Here is a 25521-nt window from a genome sequence, read left to right on the forward strand (position 1 = left end):
AAAAGAATTATTGTGGACTGGAGTGAACAAGAAGCTGATTCTGATCGCCACCACAAAAACTGTAAGGGTTTGAGTACTCCATATTGCTAGAATTTGATTTAAGATTTAGTGATTTAAGTAATAAAATAAACCTAAAAATCCCCAGTGGTTTCGACCCAGGATGTTCTAAAATTCAACAACAAAGGAAAGACTGCAAAACTCTCTGGGTTTATTTTATGGGGTCTAAGAGCTGTTGCCGAAAGTGTTTAAATTTTCTGGGTTTGCTTCCTCTGTGTGTGTGTGTGCCATGATTTTCAGAGCTGGACAGATCCAAGAGATCCAATGGCTGGGCAGACCCCAAAATCCAAGAGAGAGGTGCAGGAGGTGGCACAGCACAGGACACTCACCCCTCTAAGCTCTTCTGGGGATTCTGAGGATTCTGGGGATTCCTGGTGGGAATTACACCAGGCTGGAGCTCCAGGGCCACCAGCTGGGACTGCCACCAGTGCCACCAGGGCTCACCCTCCCCTGGGACCGTTTGGGTGGAAATTCCGAACTCTGGGTGTGTTCCCCATGTTGGCTTTGCCCATGGAAACCTCTCCTGCAACAAAGCTCCAACGGCTGGGGCCACCTGAGCTGTCCCCACGTCCCTCTGGAGGGGTGGCCATGGTGACAGGAGTACACAAAGCTCCCAGGCAGGGCTGGCCTGGGGACATTCGAGCCAGGAGCCCCAGGGGAAAGGATGGGAACATTCCAGGAGAAAAGGTGGGAATATCCTCAGGGAAAAGATGGGAGCAACCCAGGAGAAAAGATGGGAGCATCCCTGGGTGAAAAGATGGGAATATCCCAGAAGAAAAGATGGGAGCAATCCAAGGAAAATATGGGAATATCCCAGGAGAAAAGATGGAAGCAACACAGGAGAAAAGGTGAGAACATCCCCAGGTAAAAGATGGGAACAACCCAGGGAAAAGATGGGAATATCCCCAGGGAAAATATGGGAACATGCCCAGAGGAATTCTGCCAGGAAATGGCTCCTGGGGAAAGGAACAGGGAGGAATCTAAATACTAAATATAGATATAAATATTATACATAAATGTATTTAAACTATATAAGAATATGAATATGAATAGAAATATAAATACAGCTACAAATATAAATATATATTTATAGTATGTTTATATTTATCTAAATAAGTATATTAGATATATAGTTACATTGAATAGAAATATATATCTAACATATATATTTACCTCTAATTTATATTGGGTATAGATGTAATATGTGTATTTACATATAATGGAAATACATCTCAAATATAAATATGCCTATAAATATAAATATAATGTAAATACAAATAATATAAATGTACATCTTTGGAATTTAGCAGAATAAGGGTGATATGACCAATATTTTCCATTATTTCCAATTCTGTATTATTTTAAGAGCATTTGGGGAGATGGAGAATATGAATATAACAATTGGAAGTTTTTTCTTTCGTTGCAGGCTTGCATTCCATGACTCCAGGAGAAGTGCTTGGTTTGCAGGCAGTGTAGTTAGCTGATTGTCTCCACCATCCCACAATCACTAACTTCACTGCCACCAAAACAAGGCACAGCATTCCCTGCTCCAGCCTTGGCCTGGAAATTCCCAATTTCCTACTGCAAAATTATCAATAATGGGATTTATCTGCAGCTTTATTCCCAGAGTTTTACCTGCCCATGTCAGTGTGTGCTGCATGTTGGTAATGGGAAGTGAAATCTTGGATTTCTTGAAGTTGGTGCTAAAATCCTCAGGAATTTTCCTGGACCAAGAAGCCTGTCTGATTTTAAATTCTTCATTTATTGTATACTTCATTTTTAACACACAGAGACTGGACTATGACTTTTTTAGGTTGCATCCTTCAGCTTCTCTGCCAGATATCAATAATTTTCTTTTTCAAATCTTTTATTAAGCAAAGTAAGTGAAGGGAGTTCTGAGCAATGATTATACTCAAATGCAGAGTGGTGCTGCATAATAATTTGTATTTTAGTGTTTAATTGCTTTGCCTTTGCACTCTTGAAAGGGTCTTTGTGTTGTGTTCACTGCAGTTTTATATCTACATATAAGTGTGTTATATTGTTATGTGTGTTATATTGTGTTATATTGTGTTATATCTGTATATAGGTGTGTTATATCTGTATATAGGTGTGTTATATTGTTAGGTGTGTTATATTGGTTATATTGTGTTATATCTAGATATAGCTGTGTTATATTGTTTATATTGTTTTATATCTATATATAGGTGTGTTATATTGTTAGCTGTGTTATATTGGTTACATTGTGTTATATCTGTATACAGGTGTGTTATATTGTTAGGTGTGTTATATCTATGTATAGGTGTGTTATATTTTTAGATGTGTTATATTGGTTATATTGTGTTATATCTATATATAAGTGTGTTATTATATATCTTATATATCTATATATAAGTGTATCTTATATATCTATATAAGTGTGTTATATTGTGAGGTGTGTTATATTGGTTATATTGTGTGATATCTATATAAGTGTGTTATATTGTGAGGTGTGTTATATTGGTTATGCTGTGCTATATCTATATATAGGTGTGTTACATTGTTAGCTGTGTTATATTGGTTATATTGTGCTATATCCATATTTAGGTGTTATAGACCTCCAAGAGCTCATTAGACCTGGCTGGAAGAAGGGACAGGAACAGGGACAGGCTCTGCCCTCAGCCTGGCTGCCAGGCAGTGTGGTTAGCTGATTGCCCAAAGCAACAATCACTAGCCACACAGCCAGGTGAACAGGTCTGGAACGCTGGGAGCAGGAATTGGGGGAGCAGGAATCGGGCTGAGCACACCAGAGATCAGCACCAACAGACAGGCAGTGAAATAAAACAAGAGCTGCCCTCCTGCCTAGCCAATTTTCCCCGCGATCCACCTCATTTACAGCTCATTTCCATTAAAAAAATATGAGGATAAAATGGATTTTGGGGTTTTTTCTCCGCCAGATTTGCAGGTTTTGACTCCCATTCTGACTGGGCTCACCAAGGTCTCTGTTCTCACATCTCCCTCCATTTATTCTGGTTGAATAAAGGAAATTAAAGCCTGTGGTGGCAGCTCTTCCCCATCCTTGGAGAAGCCGGGCTGGAGTGGAAATGGCCTGAAAGGAGATGGAAATTTCTGCTGGATCCCCAGTTACTGACCTGGTTAATTAGTGTGTCTCACCATATAAATAAAGCAAACTCAGATTTTCAGCCTGCCTCTGCAATTCTCCTTTTTTTTTATTCCTAATTTTAGTAAAGCACTCCCCATTTTTAGTGAAAAGCTGGGTTTGGGAACTGGAAGTTGACTGGAGTAGAAATGGCCTGAAAAAAGATGGAAACTTCTGCTGGAACCCCAATTATGGACCTGGTTAATTAGTGTGTCTGACCATCAACAGAACTCCCACAAATAAAGCAATCTCAGGCAAACCATTAAGCACAGAAATTGCATTTTCAGCCTGACTCTGCAATTATTATTTTTTTTCCCCTAATTTTAGCACGGCACTCCCCATTTTCAGCGCAGAGCTGGGTTTGGGAGCCAGGCCAGGCAGAGCAATCTGCAGGAGGTGCTGAGCTCTGCAAACCTTTCCCGAGAGTCAGCAATCCCCCTTTCCCCATCAATAATCCCAAAAGGAATCTCATCCATCACCAGCCATTAGTCTGCTCTGAATTCTGCCTGCAGCCAGCAACAGTTCACTGAGGCTTCCCTTTCTTTTTATTTTTTTAATTTTTTTTCTTAATTCCTTGGAAGGTTGGACTTGATGGGTTTGGAGGGGTTTTCCAAGCAGGGATGAAAGCCAGGATTTGCAGCTTTGGGCAGCCATAAAGATTCATTTGAAGCAGTAAATGGTTTTACACAAATATAGGACACCCTAAAAGCATCCCATAAGTCTAAGAAAATTCAAATTAATGCAGAGGATAGAATAAGAATAACGTTCAGGTTATTGTCAGTCACGGATATTGCTTAGTGTTCAAATCCAGATTTCAGATTTGATTCAGATGTGAACAAATCCAAAGGAGAAAACCCTGAAATTGTATAAATCTGGGAAGGGAATGTGGATTCATCAAAATAATTCCTTCAGCAAAGAGGATCCTGCAGGCTGGGGAACTCTGAAATTCCAGGCCAGGCACAGGAGGTAAATGAAGTTTAAGACCACTTAAAAAAGTTATTAAGGACAATTTTCTATCTCAAAACCACAAGAAATTAGGCAGTGAGTCTAAATTCCTCCGTTTAATATGAAAGGAATCTTGACAGCCTGGCCATTGTTATTTTTTCTATTTTTTATTTTTTCCATTGCTGTCTCCAAGTTTTTCCTTACTGAAACACAAACATTCACTTTATAACCAAATTACCAAACTGGCTGCTCTGCTCCCTAAAAAGCTCCCAGAAACTGGATTTGAGCAATAAAGCCAGAATTCCATTTGGGGATTTTTATTATTATCAGCAGTGAAATATAGATTCACTGATTTATAATGGTTTGGCCTGGCCTGGCCGGATGTTTATCAGGAGAATAAAATCCAGAAGTAAGAGGTCTGGATTCTATTAAGGCTTTTCCTTCCTGCTGCTGTAATTCCCAGGATACAAAGCAGAGACAAATGAGCTGAAGGTTAAGAACCAAATATCTGAATTAACACAATTTAATTCCTCAGTTGTACAGAGTAGCACTGAGATATTAAAGCTGATAAGTGCAGAGATTGGAAAAATAAGCTGGAAAACAAGATTTCAAAAGGTACTTTCAGGAATGACGTCTTCATTTTGGACATAAAAGCCTCTTTTTTTTCCTTCCTCCTTTATTTAAGCTTTTCAGTTGGTTCCTATTAAGCACTTCCTCTTCTCAAAGTTTATTAAAATGCTGAACTAAGTCTGTCTGCTCGGCCCAAATTCCATAAACAGGGCTGGATGGAGAGCCTGGGCCGCAGGAATCAGGTGTGGAGCAGCTTCCCAAGAATCCATGCAGGAATCACAATTCCCTTGCTGTGCTTTCCCTTCCCAGGGCTAAAAACGCTGAAATTTTGGAGCCAATCCCAGGATTTTGCACTTGAAGTGATCTTTGCGGTGATCCCTTCCTACTCAGAGTAGCCAGAATATTTAGAATAGTTAGATTCAAGAATACAGAATATAGAATGGAATATAGAATGTACAATGATTCTGTAGTTAGGTTTAGAATAGTTAGCTTTAGAAAATAGTTAGTTAGATTTAGAAAACTGGGATTTGGATGGATTAAAGAAATCAGTGTTTGTCTGGAGCACCAGGAAACCATAAAGCTCATTCCACAGCAAATGCACATCTGGGAAAGAGAAGGAAAAACCTTTCCAAAACAAACAAACAAACAAACAAAAAAAATCTCCAGATAGTTAGATTTACAAAAGTGGGATTGGGATGGATACAATAGATCAGCGGTTGGCTGGATTGACAGGAAACCATAAAGGTCATCCTGCTTCCCCACAGCAGAATCAATCCACAGCTGGGAAAGTGAAGGAAAACCCTTTCCAAAAAAACCAAACAAACAAACAAACAAAAAAATTCCAAATAGTTAGATTTAGAAAGCTTTTCTAAATGTAAAAAAACATATCAGGGACGGATAAAATAGGTCAGTGATTGGCTGGAGGGACAGGAAACCATAAAGCTCGTCCCGCTTCCCCGCAGCAAACGCACGGCTGGGAAAGCGAAGGAAAAAACCTTTCAATAAATAAATAAATAAATAAATAAATAAAAGATCCGAACTGGCCAGCGCGGGGCCGGACCCGACCGTGGGTGGCTCCCGGTGGGCGGGGGGGGTTCCACGGACACATAAAGCGGGGTCGGGGGGATGCGGGCAGAGCCGTGCGGGGCTCGGGGAGCGCGCTCGGCACCGCGGGCTGAGCCCGGGAGGAGGAGGAGGAAGAGGAGGGAAGGAGGCAGAGAAAGGAGGAAGGAAGGCGGGGAAGGAAGGAGGAGCTGTCGCTGTCGCTGTCGCTGTCCCGTCCCGTCCCGCGGAGCGATGCTGGCGGCTGCGGCGCTGTGCGCGGCCGCGCTGGGATGCGCGGCGGGGGCGCGGCTGCTCAGCGGTAAGAGGGGCTAGGGATCGCTGTGACATCGTGTGGGGACCCTCTCTAACCCAAAACCACCCCCCCAGCCCCGCCTCTGTGGCTGGCAGGGTCGCGATGCGCTGTCGCGACACGGGCAGGGATGCTGTCGCGGCATGGGCACGGGGAGGTTGGGTTCGGTCGTTCTGGGGATCTTCTCCAACTTTTCCGGCTGGTTCTCCCCGCCGCCCTGCCCCGGGCCGCTCGCTGGAGTCAGACCCCGAGTCAGGAGGAGATGAAGGGGAAGGAGCACAAGGAATCCTTTCAGGCTGGCTCGGAGCTGCGCATTCCGGCTCCCAAACCGAGCGCTGAAATGCAGCCAGGAATCAGCTCCAGCGAATTTCCTCTGCTGAAAGCAATGGCAATTGGCTGATAAGGCACAGACTTTCTTCCTCTATTTTTTTAATGAAGAAAGAATGTGTTTGTGTACCAGGGAAGAGCTAAGTGCAGTTTTTGTGAGAGTTTCCAGAGAGTTGCAGGTTTTTAATGACGCTCTGCTGTCTGTGTTTTCCTTTTGCCTCTCCCAGCAGCAGTGGACATTTCCCTCAGAAGAGGTAAGGGGCCTTGCCTTTTTCTCAGAGCATCAAATTGCCAAGAGAAACACAGGCTGTGCTAGAAATATACTTTATAATAGTGCTGTCATAGTAAAAATCCTGCTCCTGTTGTAATCCCTGTGCAAAATGTTAGCAAACTCCATTTCTGGCTATTTAAATGCTGAAAAATTCCAGTAGGAAAGGGGTTTAAACTCCCACTCCTCCAGTGACCAACATACAAGGGTAAAGCAAAGCCAGCAATGATCCCATGGCAGGGTTTGTAGTGACCTGTCCTTGTATTATCCATTTGTTCCAAGCACACCACAAGTGTTGCTGAATGTTTTCTTCCCGTAAAAACATGTAGGTTAGCAGATTGTGCCTGCAAAGAAATATTTACTGAGCAAAACAAAGCTGTTTGTTTCCACAGTCTAAATATTGGGACTGCTCTGCTGAAAAAAACACCCGAGTGCATCATTTTGGATGATGTGTCTTTTCACTTTGATCTTCCCTCAGAACCAAAATAAGCTCTGCTGCTCCTGCATGAGACAGTCCTTGGCTTGTGACAGCCTGAAAACAGACATTGTTTACTCCCTGGGCAGGCAGAAACATTGCAGAGCTGGAAATTGGGCTGTGGGAATTCAAATTGTGAGCCCGAGTACAGACACTGAAAATGAAAGAGTTTGGGGTTGGATGTAAATCAGAAATTCTGCCCTGTGAGGGTGGTGAGGCCCTGCCTGGCCAGAGGGGTTGGGGATGTCCCAGGCTGGACTGGGCTTGGAGCAGCCTGGGACGGTGGGAGGTGTCCCCATAAGGGGGTTTGAAGGCCCTTTCCAACCCCAAACATTCTGGGATTCTGTGGCACTGCAATATCCATTGAAATATTGCATATAGATCTATTATATCTATATTGCATATAGATCTATTATACCCATATTGCATGTAGATAATATATATCTATATTGCATATCTGTATCTCTATATTGCATTTAGATATATCTATATTGCATATCTATATTGCATACAGATATAATATATATTGTATCTATATTATAACTACATATCTATAGTATATTATATCTATATTATATAGAGATAACATATATCTATATTGCATATCTATCTTGAATATTTATTCCATATAGATATACTATACATTTTATCTTTATTGCATATCTATATATCCATATTGCATAGAGATATATATTATATATATTGCATATCTGTATTATATTTATATTATATTATTTATATTATATTATATAATATAGATATATATTATTGCATATAGATACATATTGCATAAAAGATCAGTTCTTGCTATCTCTTCTTGTATAAGGAAATCTCTAATTTTGACCATTTAACTCCTTAAAATTAATGACCATTTTAAAAAGCCTCTTGGAACCCTTGCCAGGGAGCTTTGCTTTTTAAGAGGTTGCATGTGCCAGCTTGCTCTGGCACAGTGTTTCTTTGGGAGGAACTCCCAGGATCTGCAAATCCCAGAGAAATCATGAGAAGAGCAGGAGATGAAAGGACCTAAACTTTGAGATTCAGCAATAAAAATTTGGAGATGCCACAGAAAAGCCTTTCACCTGTGTTGTATTTTCCACATAAACAACACAAAACTCACCCAAACTGATGTTTTATTTTAATTCCGATGCCGTTTAGCGCCATTCCTGTGACAGCTTTCTCTCCCTCCCTGCAGGGCAGACGGTGTGCAGGCGTGGGACGCAGAAACCCTGCTACAAAATCGTTTATTTCCACGATGCCTCCCGCAGGACCAGCTACGAGGAGGCTCACCTGGCCTGCAGGGCTGACGGGGGACACCTGGTCAGCATCGAGAGCCCGGCGGAGCAGAGGCTGATCGAATCCTTGATCAGGAGCCTCCTGGCCTCGGATGGAGACTTCTGGATTGGGCTCAGGAGGAGGAAGGAGGAGGGGGACAACAGCACCGAGTGTCACCGCTTCTACTCCTGGTCAGACGGGAGCTCGTCCAAATTTCGGTGGGTACACGGGGGTAGCACTGTGGGGCTGGCACAGGAATTCGGGATTTTGTCCAAAAAAATCCAGGCAGTGATGTCCCAGCTGTCACTTATGCTCCTTCTGTGTTGTGTTTTCTGAGACCACCATTGTTGGGAGGAACGTTACTGACTCCATGTTCTCAGAAGGCTGATTTATTATTTTATGATTTATATTATATTATATTATATTATATTATATTATATTATATTACTTATACTAAACTATACTGAAGATTACAGAAAGGATACAGACAGAAGGCTAAAAGATAATAGTGAAAAACTCACGACTCTTTCTCAGAGTCTGACACAACTTAGCTCCAACTGGCCATTAATTTCATATGAATTGTTCAATTCCATGTACATTGTTCAAAACAATTCACATGAAGGCAATGAAACAATCTCCAGCCACATTCCAAAGCAGCAAAATGCAGGAGAAGCGAATCAGATAATTGTTGTTTTCATTTTTCTCTGAGGCTTCTCAGCTTCCCAGGAGAAAAATCCTGGGCAAAGAGATTTTTCAGAAAATGTGACGGTGACACTTCTGCACCCATCCCATCACCCTCCTGGTGGTGCTCTGTGGGAGTGGCTGCTTTAGGCTAAATTGATCATTTTGGGGGCTGAAAGAGGGGAAACAACAAGTGGCGTGTTCTTAAAATCTCTGATTAGGCAGCTACAAATGACCTGAAGATTCCTGCACTGCAGATCCCATGAAGTTTATACCTGCTGTCCTGAAAAATGAAAAATTTTATTCCCCTACCTAAGATTCCTGCACTGCAGATCCCATAAAGTTTGTACCTGATGTCCTGAATAATGAAAAATGTGATTCCTTTACTGAGGGAATAATAATTTTTCCTGTGAGACAGCAAAATACAGAGCTGCAGGATTTATTGCAGCCATGGAAAACTAAAGTGTTCACAGCACTTTTAGATTTCTGCCTCTTTGTCTTAAGAAACCACAGGATTTGTTATAATTAAATTATAAAAGCAGCAAAACTGACACCAATTTGCATCCTTATATCAGACATGTAAAAAAACGCCTTGAAATTTTGACCTTTTTTGCTCTGGGAGCAACCCATAAAGCATTTCATTGACTCAGAAAGGAACAAATAAAATGAGGTTTTAGCATTATTTGATATCTTAAAGTCTCTCAGATGAGAGAGACGTGGCTCAGATATTGGGGGTGGATAATGGGAAGCTGGCACCAGGATCTGCTGCTAAGAAACAGGCACAGCTTTGCTGCCTTCCATTGGTGAGACACTCTTCTTTCTGCTGAATGACAGAGCCAAGGAAAACACCAGGGGAGGAAGGAAGTGAGGGAGGAATAAAGCACTGGAATGGTTGGAAAAACACCATTTAAAATGGGTGTTCTCCCATGCTGAGAACCTCAGGATATCTGGAATTATTTATGTCCTGTGCATCATTTTTGGCAGGCAGAACATTGCTCGTTCCAGAATCGGTGGGGATTGAACAATTGGCAAAATCAGGGCGGTTTCAGAGGTGTTTTCTGAGCTGCATAAAATATCTCCTCACCAACAGTGATTTTACAGTGCACTGTAAAATCCTCCCTCCTGTGCACTGCCTGGAAAAGCAGCACAGGTGGCTGGTGGTGAGGTTTATTCTTAGAAAACAAAAAAAAGAAATTATCTGCAAGGCTGTGGTGGTGCATTTCTGACAGAGGAAGGCAGGTCCTGCTTCAGATTTTTAATTTTTTTTTATTAAATATGTGTCAAAATTCTGCAGGCATTGAGACTGAGAGAGCAAAAATGATGATTTTTGCACAGGTTTAAAATTAAGTGTTAAAATTGAGCTCCTCTGCAAGGCTCAGTGAACTCAGGAGAACTTGGACTTTCTCTGCACAATTGCAGCTCATTTTGAGCTACTTTAACGTTCAAGAAATTATTTTGTCTACAAGAAAATAGTGAATTCTAAACCCACATTCTTAAAGATGTACCCAGGGACCAGAACTGAATCCTCATTCCTGGTTTATTCCATGGTGTCCATGCTCATTGCCACTACATTTAAGAAACAAATTTATTAAAATATAGTTCTGAAAATCTGAATTAAAAGAACGAATAACTGCATTTCATCCCTCCCATTTTCCATTTTCAGTGGAGGAAAATTTCCATTCAGAGGGAATCTCCCTTCAGAGGGAAGGGCAATTGCGATGAGCTCAGCCCTTTGCTCGCTGATATTTGTCGAACACCTTGCTTGCGGGGTTTGAAAATCTGAATTAAAAGGACAAATAACTGCATTTCATCCCTCCCATTTCCCCAGCGGAGCTGCAGGGTGTGCCACTGCCCCTCTAACTCTGCTTTTTTCCCCCTCCAAGCTGCTGGCAGCTGGCCCTGAGGTGGTTTTTGCGCGTTTTTCCCCAGGAATTGGTACGTGGACGAGCCGTCGTGCGGGGGCGAGGTGTGCGTGGTGCTCTACCACCAACCCTCTGCCCCCCCTGGGCTGGGGGGTCCCTACATGTTCCAGTGGAACGATGACAGGTGCACCGTGAGGAACAACTTCATCTGCAAATACTCCCTGGGTGAGGAGGCTCTGCGGGGCTGCAGCTCTGCAGGAGGGGGAATGAGGAGGGTGCTGGGTGATAGGGAATAGAGGGCATTGCTGGTCTGCAAGAAAAGCTGAATTAATAGAATAAATAATAATTGGTGATTAAATAACAGTTGGTAATTAAATGATAATTGATGGTTTTCCAGTGTATCCATAGCAAGGAAGGAGACGAGGCTGTCAGCATAGGAGCAGATTAGAAATGATACGTGAAAGTTTCTGTAAGCTGGACTACATACATGTGTATACATGCCTTATTAAATTTCTGTAAAACTTACAGAAATTTCTCAAAGTTATACATAAATTCTGCAAAACAGAATTTCTGTTTCGTGGAATTTACAGAATTTCTGTTTTACAGAAGTTCTGTAAGCTTACAGAATTTTCTGTAAAACTTACCGATTATATTAACACTAATTGCCTTGCAGCAATGAATATAATGAGTTACTGTGGTGCAGTTGATGATTTAAGATCAGGCTTTGTTAAGAGTATATAAGCTGGAGAACACACAGAATAAAAACTCTTTCTACTTACATACTGAGCACGTGTGTGTGTCACATCCAACCTAACAGGGACAGGAGAGCCTCCCTCAGTTTTTAATTTATTCAGCAAATCAGGAAAACATCCCCGTGTGTCTGTGGCTGCTTGTGGTTTGCATAAATTCCCTGGGGGTTTTCATGAGGGGTTTGAGGTCTCAGACAGGGGGAGAACACAGAAGAAATTGTGCATTTCACTCATGGGGAAATTCTGCATTTCTCTTTTCCTCCAGAGAAGCCAACAAGAGCTCCAATAGACAATTCCCGAAGAGGTGAGTTGGACAGATTTGTATGGGAATTTTTCTAAAATTATTAAAATATTTTAATAATTAAAGTAATTATTTCAATTATTAATTATTAAATTATCAGCCATTCATTGTCAGGGACACCCCAAAAGAATCTCCCCCGCAGTCTGCACTTCCCCTGTGCTGTTCCCTGCCCCATCCTGCAGGGAAAATCCCATTGCTGGCGATGCTGCAGGGATTGCAGTGCAAGAGTCCCAGTGCACCTCACACACCTTTGCAGCTCTCAGCCTCTTCAATCTCCTCCAAGCCTCGCATTTTTATTATTTAAAAAAAATAAATCTGCAGTATTAATGAAGCCCCTTCTTTCCAGCTGTGGCAACAGAGCCCTGGAAGCCAAAATTCCCAGAGGAACGCTGGAGGAAAGGTGCCAATGGAACAGCTGGGAGGGCCAAAGGTAAATTCTGCTCTCAAAATCTCATTTCAAGTGTTTGGCCCAAAATGTGAAAGACTGAATATAGAAAACTGCCTCTGGAATAAAAAAAAACCAAATTATCTTAAGAATTTCCCAGGACAGAATAAGGAGGTTGCTCTGGAGGTAAAAATGTTCAAAATCCAAAGCTGTGCCAAGTATTTTGGGTGTGAGAAAGCCACTTTTATTATTTATTTATTGTGAACTGTGTTATTACATTTATTGTGAATGTTACATAATGAATATGATGTTATTATTGTGAATTTTATTATTATATTTCTTGTGAATGTTTTGTTTTTACACCTGTGATTAACCATGAAAAATTTGCAGTTTCTTCTCATGACCCTGCTTCATTTTTGCCCCCAGAACCCATTCAGGGCCTTGCCTTCATCCTGATTTCCAGCGTTCCTGTGCTGCTTCTCCTGCTGGCCATCACAGGCATCTCCTGCTTTTGGCTCTTCATGAAGAGGTGAGGGGAATTTTTGTGTTCTGAATTAGCAGTGACACCTTGTCCTGTCCACAGCTGATTTCACCATCCTGGAAAAAGCTCTGCACAGGAGCGTTTGCAGCCAAAGAATTGCTGAAAAAGTGGTGTTGATGCTCTAGGCTGGGTTAATTGAGAAGTAAAATTCTATGTAAATCACATTTTTGTATAGGAGACAGGAAAAAATATCACCAGGATTACTATTTTGATGTGTTAACCCTTCTACTTTTCTTATTGAAGATTTGAATTCTCAGAAGTTCCCCTTCAAAAGCAAAAAAATGAAGCAAATGAAAGGATAAGAATTTGGAGCAGAGAATGTTTAGCAATGTCCTACCCTTGCCTTCCCTGCGTGCACAGCAGCTTGGGAGGGAATGCTGGCTGGGATTTGGGGAGTGTCAGGAGGAGTTTTGTTGTCCCAGCATCTGCAGGTCCTGCCCTGGAATTTCCCAGGAGAGCAGCCTGGAATCAGGAATGTCCTGGGAATCAGGAATGTCCTGGGAATCAGGAATGTCCTGGGAATAAGGAATGTCCAGGCTCATCACCAGCTCACTGCCACAGTTCTGCTGTTGGTTTGTGCTTTCCTCTGTGCTATTTCACGGCTTTTCCCTTTTCCCTGCCCTCCCAAGGAGAAGGGAGCTGCTGGTGCAGCCCTCAGCACGTCCTGGGATTTTCCAGGAGAGCGGCCTGGAATAAGGAACATCCTGGGCCCAGCTTGGCTCAAAGCCCGTCACCAAATCACCGTCAGGGCTGTGCCTTGTGTTTTCCTCTGTGCTATTTCATGTTTTTTTCCCTCCTCAGGAGACAGGAGCTGCTGGATGTGGCCCCCAAGGGTGACAGGGCCTGGCTGCCCCAGCCCGGCAGGGACAGCCCCAGGCTGGACATCTCCAGGGTGCTCCACAAGCAGAGCGAGGCTGACCTGGCTGGGGCCAGGCCTGGCACGAAGAATTCCTCCTTCCGTGCCCAGGAGGGGCTGCAGAGCCCCTGCAGGGACCCCCAGGGCCCCTCCAGCAGGGGCTGGGTGGCGCTGGCCAGCACGGAGAGTGGCTTTGTCACCAACGACGTCTACGAGCTCTGCGGGGACCGCGTGGGCAGGAGCAAGGAGTCCACCTGGGTGGACAATGAGATTTATGGATATTGAGGAAATGGACCTAAAAACCTGCTGGAGTTTGGATTTTGGGTGTCAACGTGAATTTTCTTGCCCTCTCTATGCACTTGTTTGAAAATGGGGTGTTGCTTGGGGACATGAAATAAAACAATGTGTGGTGGTGTTTGAGGGTCCCGGGACGAGGGAAGAGATGAGAATCTTGACTCCACGTCTCAGAAGGCTGATTTATTATTTTATGATATATATTATATTAAAAGAAAATTATATACTAAAACTATACTAAAAGAATAGAAGGATTTCATCAGAAGGCTTGAAAGAAATAGAAAATAATAATAATAAAATCTTGTGACTGATCAGAGAGTCTGAGACAGCCAGACTGTGATCGGCCATTAATTAGAAACAACCACATGAGACCAATCACAGGTGCACCTGTTGCATCCCACAGCAGCAGATAATCAATGATTACATTTCGTTTCTGAGGCCTCTCAGGAGAAAAGATCCCAGCAAAAGGATTTTTCATAAAATATGTCTGTGACAACAACGTGGACATACAACTCTCCAAGGTAAAAAAGAAGTTTAATTTCTGACTCCCAACATTTATAGATTTCCAAAGGTGACAGTGGATTAGAGGGTGACAGTGCCACCTCTCCAATGACACTGGACAAACCAAGAGCCCATCAAATTCCTCCTCCTCCATAAAAGAATGCAAACAATCAGTTATTTACAGAAAGTGTGTGAGAAAGTTTGCTACAAGAATGTAAACATCAGAAGGCTCAGAAAAACTTAAAAAATCAGGGTGACAACGCTGTGTGTGGTGTTTGTCCTGGTTTTGCATTGTGCTCTTATTCTTCTATTTTCTGCAAGAATAGGGGTTTTTAAAGATCCAAACTGAAAGGAATGTACAGATTTTGCTTTGCACCAAGGAATGACACGTTAACACCCCCCGTTCCTTTTTGTACCAAAGATATGCCATGAAACTGAAGGACAATCCAAAATCCTTATTTATTTACAGACCTCCTCCTCCTCAAAGGTGCTAAAAGTTCCCTGTGGTGTGTGACGGAGCTTTCCTGGAGATGCTGAACACGGCGGGTGGGGAAGGAACCCCTTGGTTTGCTCTGCTTGTGTGTGTGACTTTCACTGTGCCTATTAAATTTCTTTATCTCAACCCATGAGTTTGCTCATTTTTACTCCTCCAATTCCCTCCCTCATTCTGCTGGAAGGGGCAGAGACCAAGAAGTGGAAGGGGAATGACCAAGCAACCAAAGAGTGCCCGGCAGGAACACAAATATTTCACACCTTTTGTTCCGCAGGTGATTTTCTGGCTCCAGGAGAGCAATATTGCTTCAGAACAAGACTATGAAGCACCTAAAATGTGTTTTAGTTGCCTAAAAAATTGCTGTTCTCCGTTGCACATAAATAAATAGGAAAATGAAAAAAAAAATCATAAGCTGGTAGGAAGCAAAGGTTTGGCAAAAAGTTGTTTTAAATGTGGCTGAAACCACAACAACAGAACTCAGTGCAGGCATAGCCATGAATCTCTTCTGCCAAAATAGGCAGGAAGAAGTTTTCAGATCTCTGAGCTGCTGCTGACTGCTGCAAACACTGAAATGTTTCAGTTGTCACAGCTGCTTCTCACTTCCTCAATGTCCCAGGTGCTGTGGCTGCGGTGTCACAGCAGTTCCTCCACCAGGACATGGGGAAAATAAAGCCCTGAAAGGAGAAATCCCTTTAAAAAATAAAATATCTTCTAATTGCTTTGGAAACAGCATTGAGAGGGCAACAATTTCTCCTGAAAAGCAAAATCTTGATACAGGAGAGTGGTCAGGGCTGGGCACTCACAGTATCTGGATTTTCTAATGCAGTAATTAATGCAAACCAAGCAGAAATCCATCCACTTTTAATCTTGTATTCTTGGCCTCCTTATTTTTTCTTTTTGCTAGCTTTTAGCATCTTTTAGGCACCGAAAAAGAGGAAAATGAGGGGGAGAACTTGTCAGATGCTGGAGTTCAGCTGTGCAAAGCCAAATGTGTGATCCGACCTCTTGAGCCTCCCATTGGGCTCGGACAGTGATCTGAACGTGCTGGGCGTTATTAAGGCGAGGAAATTTGATAAATTTTCATAAATGGTCTAAGTTTGACCCCTCCTTTGGGGCATCCCAGCTGCGGGAGGATGCGCGGGAGCAGCGACCACACGAGGGCATGTGCGCTCCACGTTCATGTCCTGGAAAATCCGCTCAGCCCCGTTTGGGAGGGGTTTGAATCCCTCTCCTTGGAGCAGAGCAAAAATCATCAGCGACCGCTGAAATCTGCCCTGCAGAGGACGATTTTTATGGGTGCAGTTCCTCTCCTTGCGTTTTTAAGCCCTGTTTTTAAGCCCTGAACTTTCCAGCTTTGTGGTGAGGTTCCTGCAGAAGTTTTTCCCTTCCGAGCACCAAAATCTGGCTCAGTCGTTCATTTTCATTAATCTGGTTTAATCATTCAAATCTGGCTTAATCATCAATCATTCATCCTCACCAGGATGAGGCTTGAAAGTGGGCAGGAAGCAAAGAAGTGTTTGCAGGCTGAAAAACTTGATTTGGGGTGACGTGACTGAGGAGTATTAGGTAACATTCTGTAGGGAAAAAAAGCAACTTTTGACACGCCGAGTTTGGATGTGAAGAAAAGGTGAAAGAGGAGTGAAATTTGGCAAGTGGCAGCTGGGGATGACACCATTTGCTATTCAAAGAGGATTCTGGAAGGCTCTCTCACGTAGCCATCAATCACTGAAAGGGTGGATGTCTGACTAACCCCAGCCATCAGTTACTCACTGCCAGAACTTGTGCAGGGGATAAATGGAGCAGCAGCAGCTCCCTGCTTCTCCATGGCAGCCCGAGGCAGCAGCGTCATCCCCAAATGTCACTCCTTGGAGGGATCTCATCAGCAGCGAAGGACAAGCATTAATTTCTGCACAGAGACCTTCAGTTCCCTCTGCAGAACAGTCATCGCCGCTTGACACTCAACAAAAGTAACTTTTCACGAGGATGAGGCAGCTTTACGTGTAAAACCTGCCTAAAAAGGGAAAGAATGACACAACTTTGTTCCTCGTGTTCTTCCACTCTTTTTCTTTTTTTTTCTTTTTATTTCTGTGTCCACTCTGTGTGTTCATAAAGCTCTGTGGCTGATTCAACGGGCACGTGCTGTGCCATCAGCTTTGGGATGGGCCTGGTTTAGTCAGTTTAGAAAGATTCCAGGGGTGATTCCTGGTTCCCAAATGTCAGGAAGGCACCAGTCCTCCAGCCTGGGATGGAGCAGGGGAGAGGGAGGGACAGGCATGAACTCAGAGAGCAAAAATTGCTGAAACAAACAGGGAATTTGAAAATGTAAGCGCATCTTTTAATTGCACACTTAGTAAGTGCATCCTTTAAATGCACACTTACATTCTAAAGCAGAATGAGTGGACTCAGCACTGAAAAGCAAATTCAGCACTGAAAAGAAAATTCAGCAGAAAGGGCCTTAAATTTCTTCACACATTCTCAGCTGTGATGGTCCTCAGACCATTTCAGGTCAAAGGGACCAACAGAGCTTCCGAATCTGCCTTTCCAAGTGTGCAGGAATTAAAAACAGAAGAATAATTCCCTGAGAAAGGACCTGCAAAAATCACCCTGTGCATCTGCCTGGCCACCTCAGGACATCACAAAAGTCATTTAAGGACTCCATTCAAACCCCCCTGAGACACTGCCAGGCTTGGGCCCCTGAGCAGCTCCCTGGGAAGCCTTGAGCACTCTCTTGGCACAGAAATGCTCCATAACCTCCTGTCTGGACCCCTCTGACACAGCTCTGAGCCATCCCCAAGTGTCACCTGTCACTGAGGGAAGGGCTCAGCACCTCCTTCTCCTCATCCCCTCCTCGGGAAGCTGCAGAGAGCCTGAGGTTGTTCCTCTTAACCCAAAAAAAAGCTGGGTGTGTTTGGCTCACAGAAGGCTGAGGGGATGTCACCAAGGTCACCAAGGTGTACAAACACCCTCAGAGGGTGTCAGAGGATGGGGACAGGCTCCGTTCAGTGTGACAGAAGGAGGAGCAATGGCCAGAAATTTAACAAACCCCCAAGTTCCACCCCAAAACGGGTCAGAACATCCCATGGAGGGCGGCTGGAGACACCCGAGGCACCCGGCCGCGCTGCGGTGCCACCTGCCCAGGGACCGTCCCTCTGCGAGGGCGCTGGACCGGGAATGCCAGCGCGGAGGGGACGCTCCAGTGGGGGACAGAGCACGGGCACCGCCGCGGCTGCCACCGCCGGGGCTGGTGGCACTGGCATTGTCCCCGCGCGATGTCCTGGTGCCGGTGTCACTGTCCCTGTCCCTTGTCCTGCTCCCAGTCCCCGGTGTCCCGGTGTCCTGGTGCCGGTGTCACTGTCCCGGTGTCCCGGTGCCCCGGTGTCCCGGTGTCCCGGTGTCACTGTCCCTGTCCCTTGTCCCGCTCCCGGTCCCCGGTGTCCTGGTGCCGGTGTCACTGTCCCGGTGTCCCGGTGTCACTGTCCCTGTCCCCGCGCGGTGTCCCGGTGCCGGTGTCCCTGTCCCCGTGCCATGTCCCGGTGTCCCGGTGCCGGTGTCCCTGTCCCTGTCCCCTGCCATGTCCCGGTGTCCCGGTGTCCCTGTCCCCTGCCATATCCCGGTGTCCCGGTGTCCCTGTCCCCTGCCATGTCCCGGTGTCCCGGTGCCCCTGTCCCTGTCCCTGTCCCCTGCCATGTCCCGGTGTCCCTGTCCCCTGCCATGTCCCGGTGTCCCGGTGTCCCTGTCCCTGTCCCCTGCCTTGTCCCGGTGTCCCTGTCCCTGTCCCCTGCCATGTCCCGGTGTCCCGGTGTCCCTGTCCCTGTCCCCTGCCATGTCCCGGTGTCCCGGTGCCGGTGTCACTATCCCTGTCCCTGTCCCGGTGTCCCTGTCCCCTGCCATGTCCCGGTGTCCCGGTGCCGGTGTCACTATCCCTGTCCCTGTCCCGGTGTCCCTGTCCCCTGCCATGTCCCGGTGTCCCGGTGCCGGTGTCACTATCCCTGTCCCTGTCCCTGTCCCCTGCCATGTCCCGGTGTCCCGGTGTCCCTGTCCCCTGCCATGTCCCGGTGTCCCGGTGTCCCTGTCCCTGTCCCGGTGTCCCGGTGCCGCGCCGTGCCGGGGCGGGCCGTGCCAGCGCGGTTGCCATGGCGAGGCCCCGCCCGCGGTGACGCGCGCGGTGACGCCGCTCGGTCGCTCGGTGCCCGCTCGGTGGCGGAGGGGGCGGCGCGGCCCCGGGGGCGCCGCGCGGAGCCGCAGCCGGAGCCGCCGCCGCCGCCGCCCCCCGAGCCCAGCATGGTGATGGCCGAGCCCCGGCGGCCCCCGGCGCTGCTGCCCCGCGGGCTCGGGCCCGTCCGCGTCGGCTTCTACGACATCGAGGGCACGCTGGGCAAGGGCAACTTCGCGGTGGTGAAGCTGGCGCGGCACCGCATCACCCGCAGCGAGGTGGGCACGGCGCGGGGGGCGCGGCGGGGGCCGCGCGGGGCCGGGGCCGCCGGGGCCGGGGCCGGGGCCGCCGCTTTTGTCCCTTCCGGCACCTCCCGCGGGGACGCGGAGCCCCGGCCGCCGGCCTGGGGGGCTTCTCCCGCTCGCATCCTCCGGGCGAGGGCAGGAGAAGGCGTGCGAGGCCGCGGGGGGATGCCCGAGGATGTCACCCGCGGGGTGTCACCGTCCTCCCCTTCGGGATGTCACCCCGACGGTGCCACCCCTGGGATGGTGGCATCGCCCCAGGGTGGTGGCATCGCCCCGGGGTGGCACCCTAGGATGCTCCGGCGCTGCTCCAGCAGCACTTTCTGCTCCCTGCGAAGGGTCGGACCTTGTGCTGTGCCTGCCGTGGTGCCCTGGGTGTTTTGGGGTTTCCTGACCCGGGCAATGCTGGGTTATCTGTTTCAGCAGAGGAACTTGGTGTGTGTGTGTGTGTGTGTGTGTGCGCTGAATTCTTCAGCACGGCATCCTCCAACTTCACCAAATCCAACCATTTTTAGCCCCTTTGTTTCACCGCCCCCGTGTATTACCCGGTGATTATTGTTAATACCTGGCGCTTTACCTAAAACAGAAATGATTGTCAGTCTGCCTGGGTAAAAATGCAGTCGTGTTCACTTTAAAGAAAAAAAAAAAAGGAAAGGAAAAAAAAAAGAGGTATTTGATGAGACAAATGGCTCTGGAGGATCAGCTTCCTCTTCTGTTTTAGGTAGTTTTAGTTGCTACACCTAGAGGTGAGCTTTCTGTAAGGCTCCCTTCTGGTCGCTTTCATTGTTGACTGAAGAGGTTCCTGCTGCTCTGTACTTGACCAAAGTCATTCAAAGCCCGTCCCGAGCACGGACTGGAAGTGAAACAGACCCGCTGTTATTCAGAGGGGCTGCAGGTATCCATCACCGCGAGCTTGTGCGCGAAAATCATCCCTTGGGGAATGGGAGCATTCCTGAAATCTGGAGCTCAGCTGAGCACGGCAGAGCCCTGGCTGTGATTGATGAGCTCTGCATCGCGGGGACTGAAACAAAGTTCTCCTCTCGCCTCATTTCTCAAGTTCATCATCAACTCGGTTCCTTCCGAGCCCTTCCTTGCTCCCCGAGCGGTGCCAGCGCTGCCTTTCCAAGTTTGGGGCCATGTGCCAGAATTGCAAATGCTCCGCTTGAAGATACTCGCTTGTCGTTGCTCCTCAGCCCTCGTTTCTTTGGCAGGCTTTGTGATGGGGATGAAAACTTTAATCTTCGTTTTTATTGTCGTTTTAGAGAGCCTGTTTGTTTAGCATTGTTGGAAATAGCAACAGGAAACACAGAGCTTAAAAAGCTCCCCAATTCCTGGATGGTTCTTTCATCTGTGTCCTAAGGAACTGCTGAATTCTGGTATCTTGAATTTTTTTAAACCAGCTTTTCTGTCCAGGCTGCAGCCTTTTTATTTTCCGTGGGATTTTTACAGCAAATTTGCCTGTGCTGGAGGATTTTTTAATCAAGATCTTTGATTTTTTTTTTGAGTCAGCTCTGACTTCTGCAGCGAGGGATGCAAGAGTGTTTTTCTGGAACTGAATTGCTGACTTGGTTGCTGGAAGTATTTACACAATCTTTGAGGAAGGGGAACCCTGTTAAGATCACTTCTGGTGATGTCAGAGGAAATTAATTCCAGCCAAATACTCTTTGGAATAAGCACTTCCAGCTTGGAGCAGCTCACCTGATTGTTGGGTCCCTGAGCACCCAGAGTGGAAATCCTGCTTGGTAATGACTCCAGCCTGAAGGGTCTGCATATTTCAAGATTCATATAAACTGTTGCTTAAGTTCCAGTGGAAGAATTTTCAGTTTTTAGGTCTGGAAGGGCTGTGCTGGTGCACCCTCAGGGCTGTGCTGCAGGAGGATGCTGTGATGCTGCTGAGGTTTGCTAAAATCCTGTTTTAAAAGGGCTCCTTGTCAAAGTTTCTCTTGAATCTCCTGGTTTGAACCCTTTAGATTCACAACCTGTTTGTTGTTGGGATTTTCTAGCACTGGCACTTTGAAATTGTGTTTTATATGATTGTGACCTTTAAAATATTTGCTTTTTTTTTAACACAACTCTGCCTAGCCAATAACCATCAAATTAAAAAAGATGGGCTCTTATTACCTTGAATGCAGCACTTATGGGTTGTGTACAGTCCACCCTTTCTATGGAAAGACTGCAGGTGAGAAAATAAAATTGTTGCCATAAATTGTGAGCAGAGGTGGAAATTAAATGGAAACAGACATGAAGCAGGAGAACAGCAAAGGGTGTGTGCAAACAAAATCAGAAATCGGAACTTGAATTAAGGCAAGTTCTAAACAACAATACAGAAGTGTGAAAGTTGGGAAACGTGGGATTAATAAAGATATTGAGTGATAAAGATATCATGAATAAATCAGTTAATTAAAGATATGAGGAATAGAGGTGCTGCCTGACCCTTTTTACTGCCAGTCCACCCAGGTGTGGGACTAATAAAGATATTAGGTGATAAAGGTATCAGGAATAAATAAATTAATTAAAGATATTAGGAATAGAACCTTTTTATTGCCAGTCTATCCAGGTGTGGGACTAATAAAGATATTAGGTGATAAAGATATCAGGAATAAATAAATTAATTAAAGATATTAGGCATAGAACCTTTTTACTGCCAGTTCATCCAGGTGTGGGACTAGTAAAGATATTAGGTGATAAAGGTATCAGGAATAAATAAATTTAATAAAGATATGTAGGCATAGAGGTGCTGCCTGACCCTTTTTACTGGCAGTCCACCCAGAGAAGGAATTAATAAACAAATGATTAAGATATCAGGAATAAATAATTCAAGATATTAGGAATAGACCCTTTTTAGTGTCACCTCACCCAAGGGGAATTAATAAAGATATTAGATGATAAAGATATCAGAAATAAATAAAGAAAGATTGTAGGAATAGAGGTGCTGCCTGACCTTTTTTGCTGCCAGTCTTCCTAGAGGGGCATTAATAAAGATATTAGATGATAAAGATATTAGAAATAAATCAATTAATTAAAGAAATTAGGACTAGAGGTGCTGTCTGACCCTTTTCAGTGCCAGTCCTCCCAGGGGGGGGCTGAACCCGACCTTTGCCTGCCTTGTTTGGGTGTTTGGTGCCATTTGAGTGGAGGCCACGTGGCTTTTTGCTGCCACGCTCCATCCTTGATCCTGCTGCCCAGAAATCCTGTGATCCCAGGGCAGCTCCTGCTAATGAGGCGTGGAAATGAGCAGAGATTTTCCTGGAGAGGAGGAGGAGGAGGAGGAGAGCAGGGAACGGGAATAATAATAATAATGGGAAAGCTGGGAGAAGGTGGGGAGATTTGATTCTGGTGAAATGGGATGGGGATGGAATAGGGAAAAGGTTTGGAGTGTGGGGAAAAGGGAAAAGGTTTGGAGTGTAGGGAAAAGGGAAAAGGTTTGGAATGTGGGGAATAGGGAAAAGGTTTGGAATGTGGGGAAAGGGGAAAAGGTTTGGAGTGTAGGGAAAAGGGAAAAGTTTGGAGTGTGGGGAATAGGGAAAAGGTTTGGAATGTGGGGAAAGGGGAAAAGGTTTGGAGTGTGGGGAAAAGGGAAAAGGTTTGGAGTGTAGGGAATTTAGAATGTAGGGAATAAGGAAAAGGTTTGGGATGTGGGGAAGTTTGGAATGTTGGGAATAAAGATATGGAATGTAGGGAATAAGGAAAAGGTTTGGAGTGTAGGGAATAGGGAAAAAATGGTTTGGAGTGTAGGGAATTTTGGAATGTGGGGAAGTTGGAAAAGGTTTGGAATGTGGGGAAGTTTGGAATGTAGGGAATAGGGAAAAGGTTTGGAAGGTAGGGAAGTTGGAGAAGGTCTGGAGTGTAGGGAATAGAGAAAAGTTTTGGAATATAGGGAAGTTTGGAATGTAGGTAAACTGGAAAAGGTTTGGGATGTAGGGAATAGGGTAAAAGTTTGGAGCAGTGAAGGTGCTGCTTGGAAAAAGCAGGGAATTTGGGAACCCACCCCTAAATCCTTGATTAACCTCTTCCCCAAGGATTAATCCCCTGCAGAGGAGCTCTGCTCGCTGCTCCCCAGGGGAAAATCAAAGCTGGCTCTCCTGTGCTCCCAGATGTGCCTTCACCTGGCTGCTGTTGCAGGGAATTTGTGGTTTTCTCTGGTAAAACGTCTGGAAAATGAGCCTGCAGGCCCTGGTTTGATCCGTGGCACCAGCTCAGGTGGGCTCAGGTGTTTGCAGAGTGAGTAACTCCAGCAGAGACAGCAGCTCCCTGTGCCACACAACAGAATACGGAGTTTTTCCAGACTGCAGGAAGTTGTGTTGGTTAATTTTAATGCTTTTTGTCTCTTTTAAGAATGTCCTGGGTTAACAAATCTGAATTTCTGTAACCTGCAGGGACAAAGCTCTGTTTGAATGTGAATTTGTAGCAGGAGGTTGTGTTGTGGTTTTGGTGTTTGTTTGTTTTTGTTTGGGTGTTTGCTTTTTGCCTTTGTTTTTCCTTTCAAGAATTAAATGAACAAAACAAAAACAATGGAAAGTGACAGTTGGAGTAGCTGAGGAGCAGAAGAACTTTCATCTTTCCTTGACAAGCATTTCATCCTCACTCCTTGGCAGCTGCAATTCCCAGACGTCAGGGGAGGATTGAGCAAACTCCCATTCCCTGGGCCCTCAGTGGAAGGGGGAAGGAAATAAGAAATAAGTGCAGTTCCTTGGGCTTTTAAATGAGAAGAAACCATTAAAACTGCAACCATACCTTGGAATTTAACTCCTTAAGCAGCAAAACCTGGTGGCAGGGGGAGATCAGGGATTCCCTTTTGGTTTTCCTTGTCATGTGAAGGATGTGCTGACATTATATCTTGAAATTTGGGGGATTTTTGTCATTTGTTTCAGACTGTTGCCAGTAATTGTTGGCAAGCTGCATGTTTAGGAACAAAACACGCTTTTCACATAGGAAACTGCTCTGTGCCTTGAAGGAGCTTCTCCACCTCTAAGAATTACATCCCTTTTCCTGTCATCAAGAGACAGCTGAGCTCCAAAAGGAGCTGCTGAGTTCCCTGCTCCTCCCCACATCCTTGGGAAGGCTTTGCTGCATTTTCAGTACTTTCAAGTGGCTCTTCTGTAAAATCCTCCCCTGGTCCTGGCAGGATGAAGGTGCAGAATGAGCTGAGGTGTTTGATCTGCATTTGAGTGGAGGAGCTGCTGCTCTGCTGTGGTTTATCCATTTTATGGATAATTTAATGCACACTTCGAGTTGTATATTTTCCTGGGGAAAGACAAGGGATTTTTAAAGAAGGAAATTCAGAGTGAGCTGAGGTTAACAGATAGTGAATTGTGAGCTCAGGTGGGCCCACAATCAGTGTTAGCAGGTATATCCATATTAGCAGGTATATCCATTTTATGGACAAATTTCATGCACACTAAAGTTTTACATTTTCCTGAGAGCTGAGGAAGGAAAAGGGATTTTTAAAGAAGGAAAATCAGAGTGAGCTGAGGTCAATAAATAGTTAATTGTGAGCTTAGGTGGGCCCACAATCAGTGTCAGCAGGTATATCCATATTAGCAGGTATATCCATTTTATGGATAAATTTCATGCACACTTTGAGTTATATATTTTCCTGGCAGTTGAGGAAAGACAAGGGATTTTTAAAGGGGGAAATTCAGAGTGAGCTGAGGTCAATAAATAGTTAATTGTGAGCTCAGGTGGGCCCACAATCAGTGTCAGCAGGTATAGCCATTTTATGGACAAATGTCATGCACACTTACAGTTTTACATTTTCCTGGGAATTGAGGGGAAAAATGGAATTTTAAAGAAGGAAATTCAGAGTGAGCTGAAGTCAATAAATAGTTAATTGTGAGCTCAGGTGGGCCCACAATCAGTGTCAGCAGATAATGAGGCTCACCTCCCGTGGATTTCTGTCTCCAGCAGCTCTCCCCTGTTCAATAGTTTGTGAAATTCTCTCATAATTGGAAGCATTAGTGGGACTCTCATTGTTTGCTCCTGCTCCAGCGTTAGCACAG

At 45.3% G+C, this 25521-nt stretch overlaps 2 protein-coding genes across 2 annotated transcripts in view; both read left to right on the forward strand.

The window, feature by feature from the left end:
- Positions 1-5992: 5992 nt before the first annotated feature.
- Positions 5993-15161, forward strand: LAYN (layilin). The gene is made up of 7 exons (XM_058041269.1): positions 5993-6071; positions 8325-8622; positions 11015-11172; positions 11962-12000; positions 12344-12427; positions 12809-12911; positions 13725-15161. The coding sequence occupies exons 1-7, from the start codon at positions 6005-6007 to the stop codon at positions 14062-14064; spliced, it is 1089 nt and encodes a 362-aa protein (XP_057897252.1). The 5' UTR covers positions 5993-6004; the 3' UTR covers positions 14065-15161.
- A 4181-nt stretch (positions 15162-19342) lies between these two features.
- SIK2 (salt inducible kinase 2) overlaps positions 19343-25521 on the forward strand; it is a 35590-nt gene continuing 29411 nt past the window's right edge. Inside the window, exon 1 of the mRNA XM_058041280.1 lies at positions 19343-19498. Coding sequence (XP_057897263.1) covers positions 19349-19498 — 150 coding nt within the window. The 5' untranslated portion in view covers positions 19343-19348. The remainder of the gene's footprint in view (positions 19499-25521) is intronic.

This window comes from Melospiza georgiana, chromosome 27 (genome assembly GCF_028018845.1).
Source record: "Melospiza georgiana isolate bMelGeo1 chromosome 27, bMelGeo1.pri, whole genome shotgun sequence".
NCBI lineage: Eukaryota > Metazoa > Chordata > Aves > Passeriformes > Passerellidae > Melospiza > Melospiza georgiana.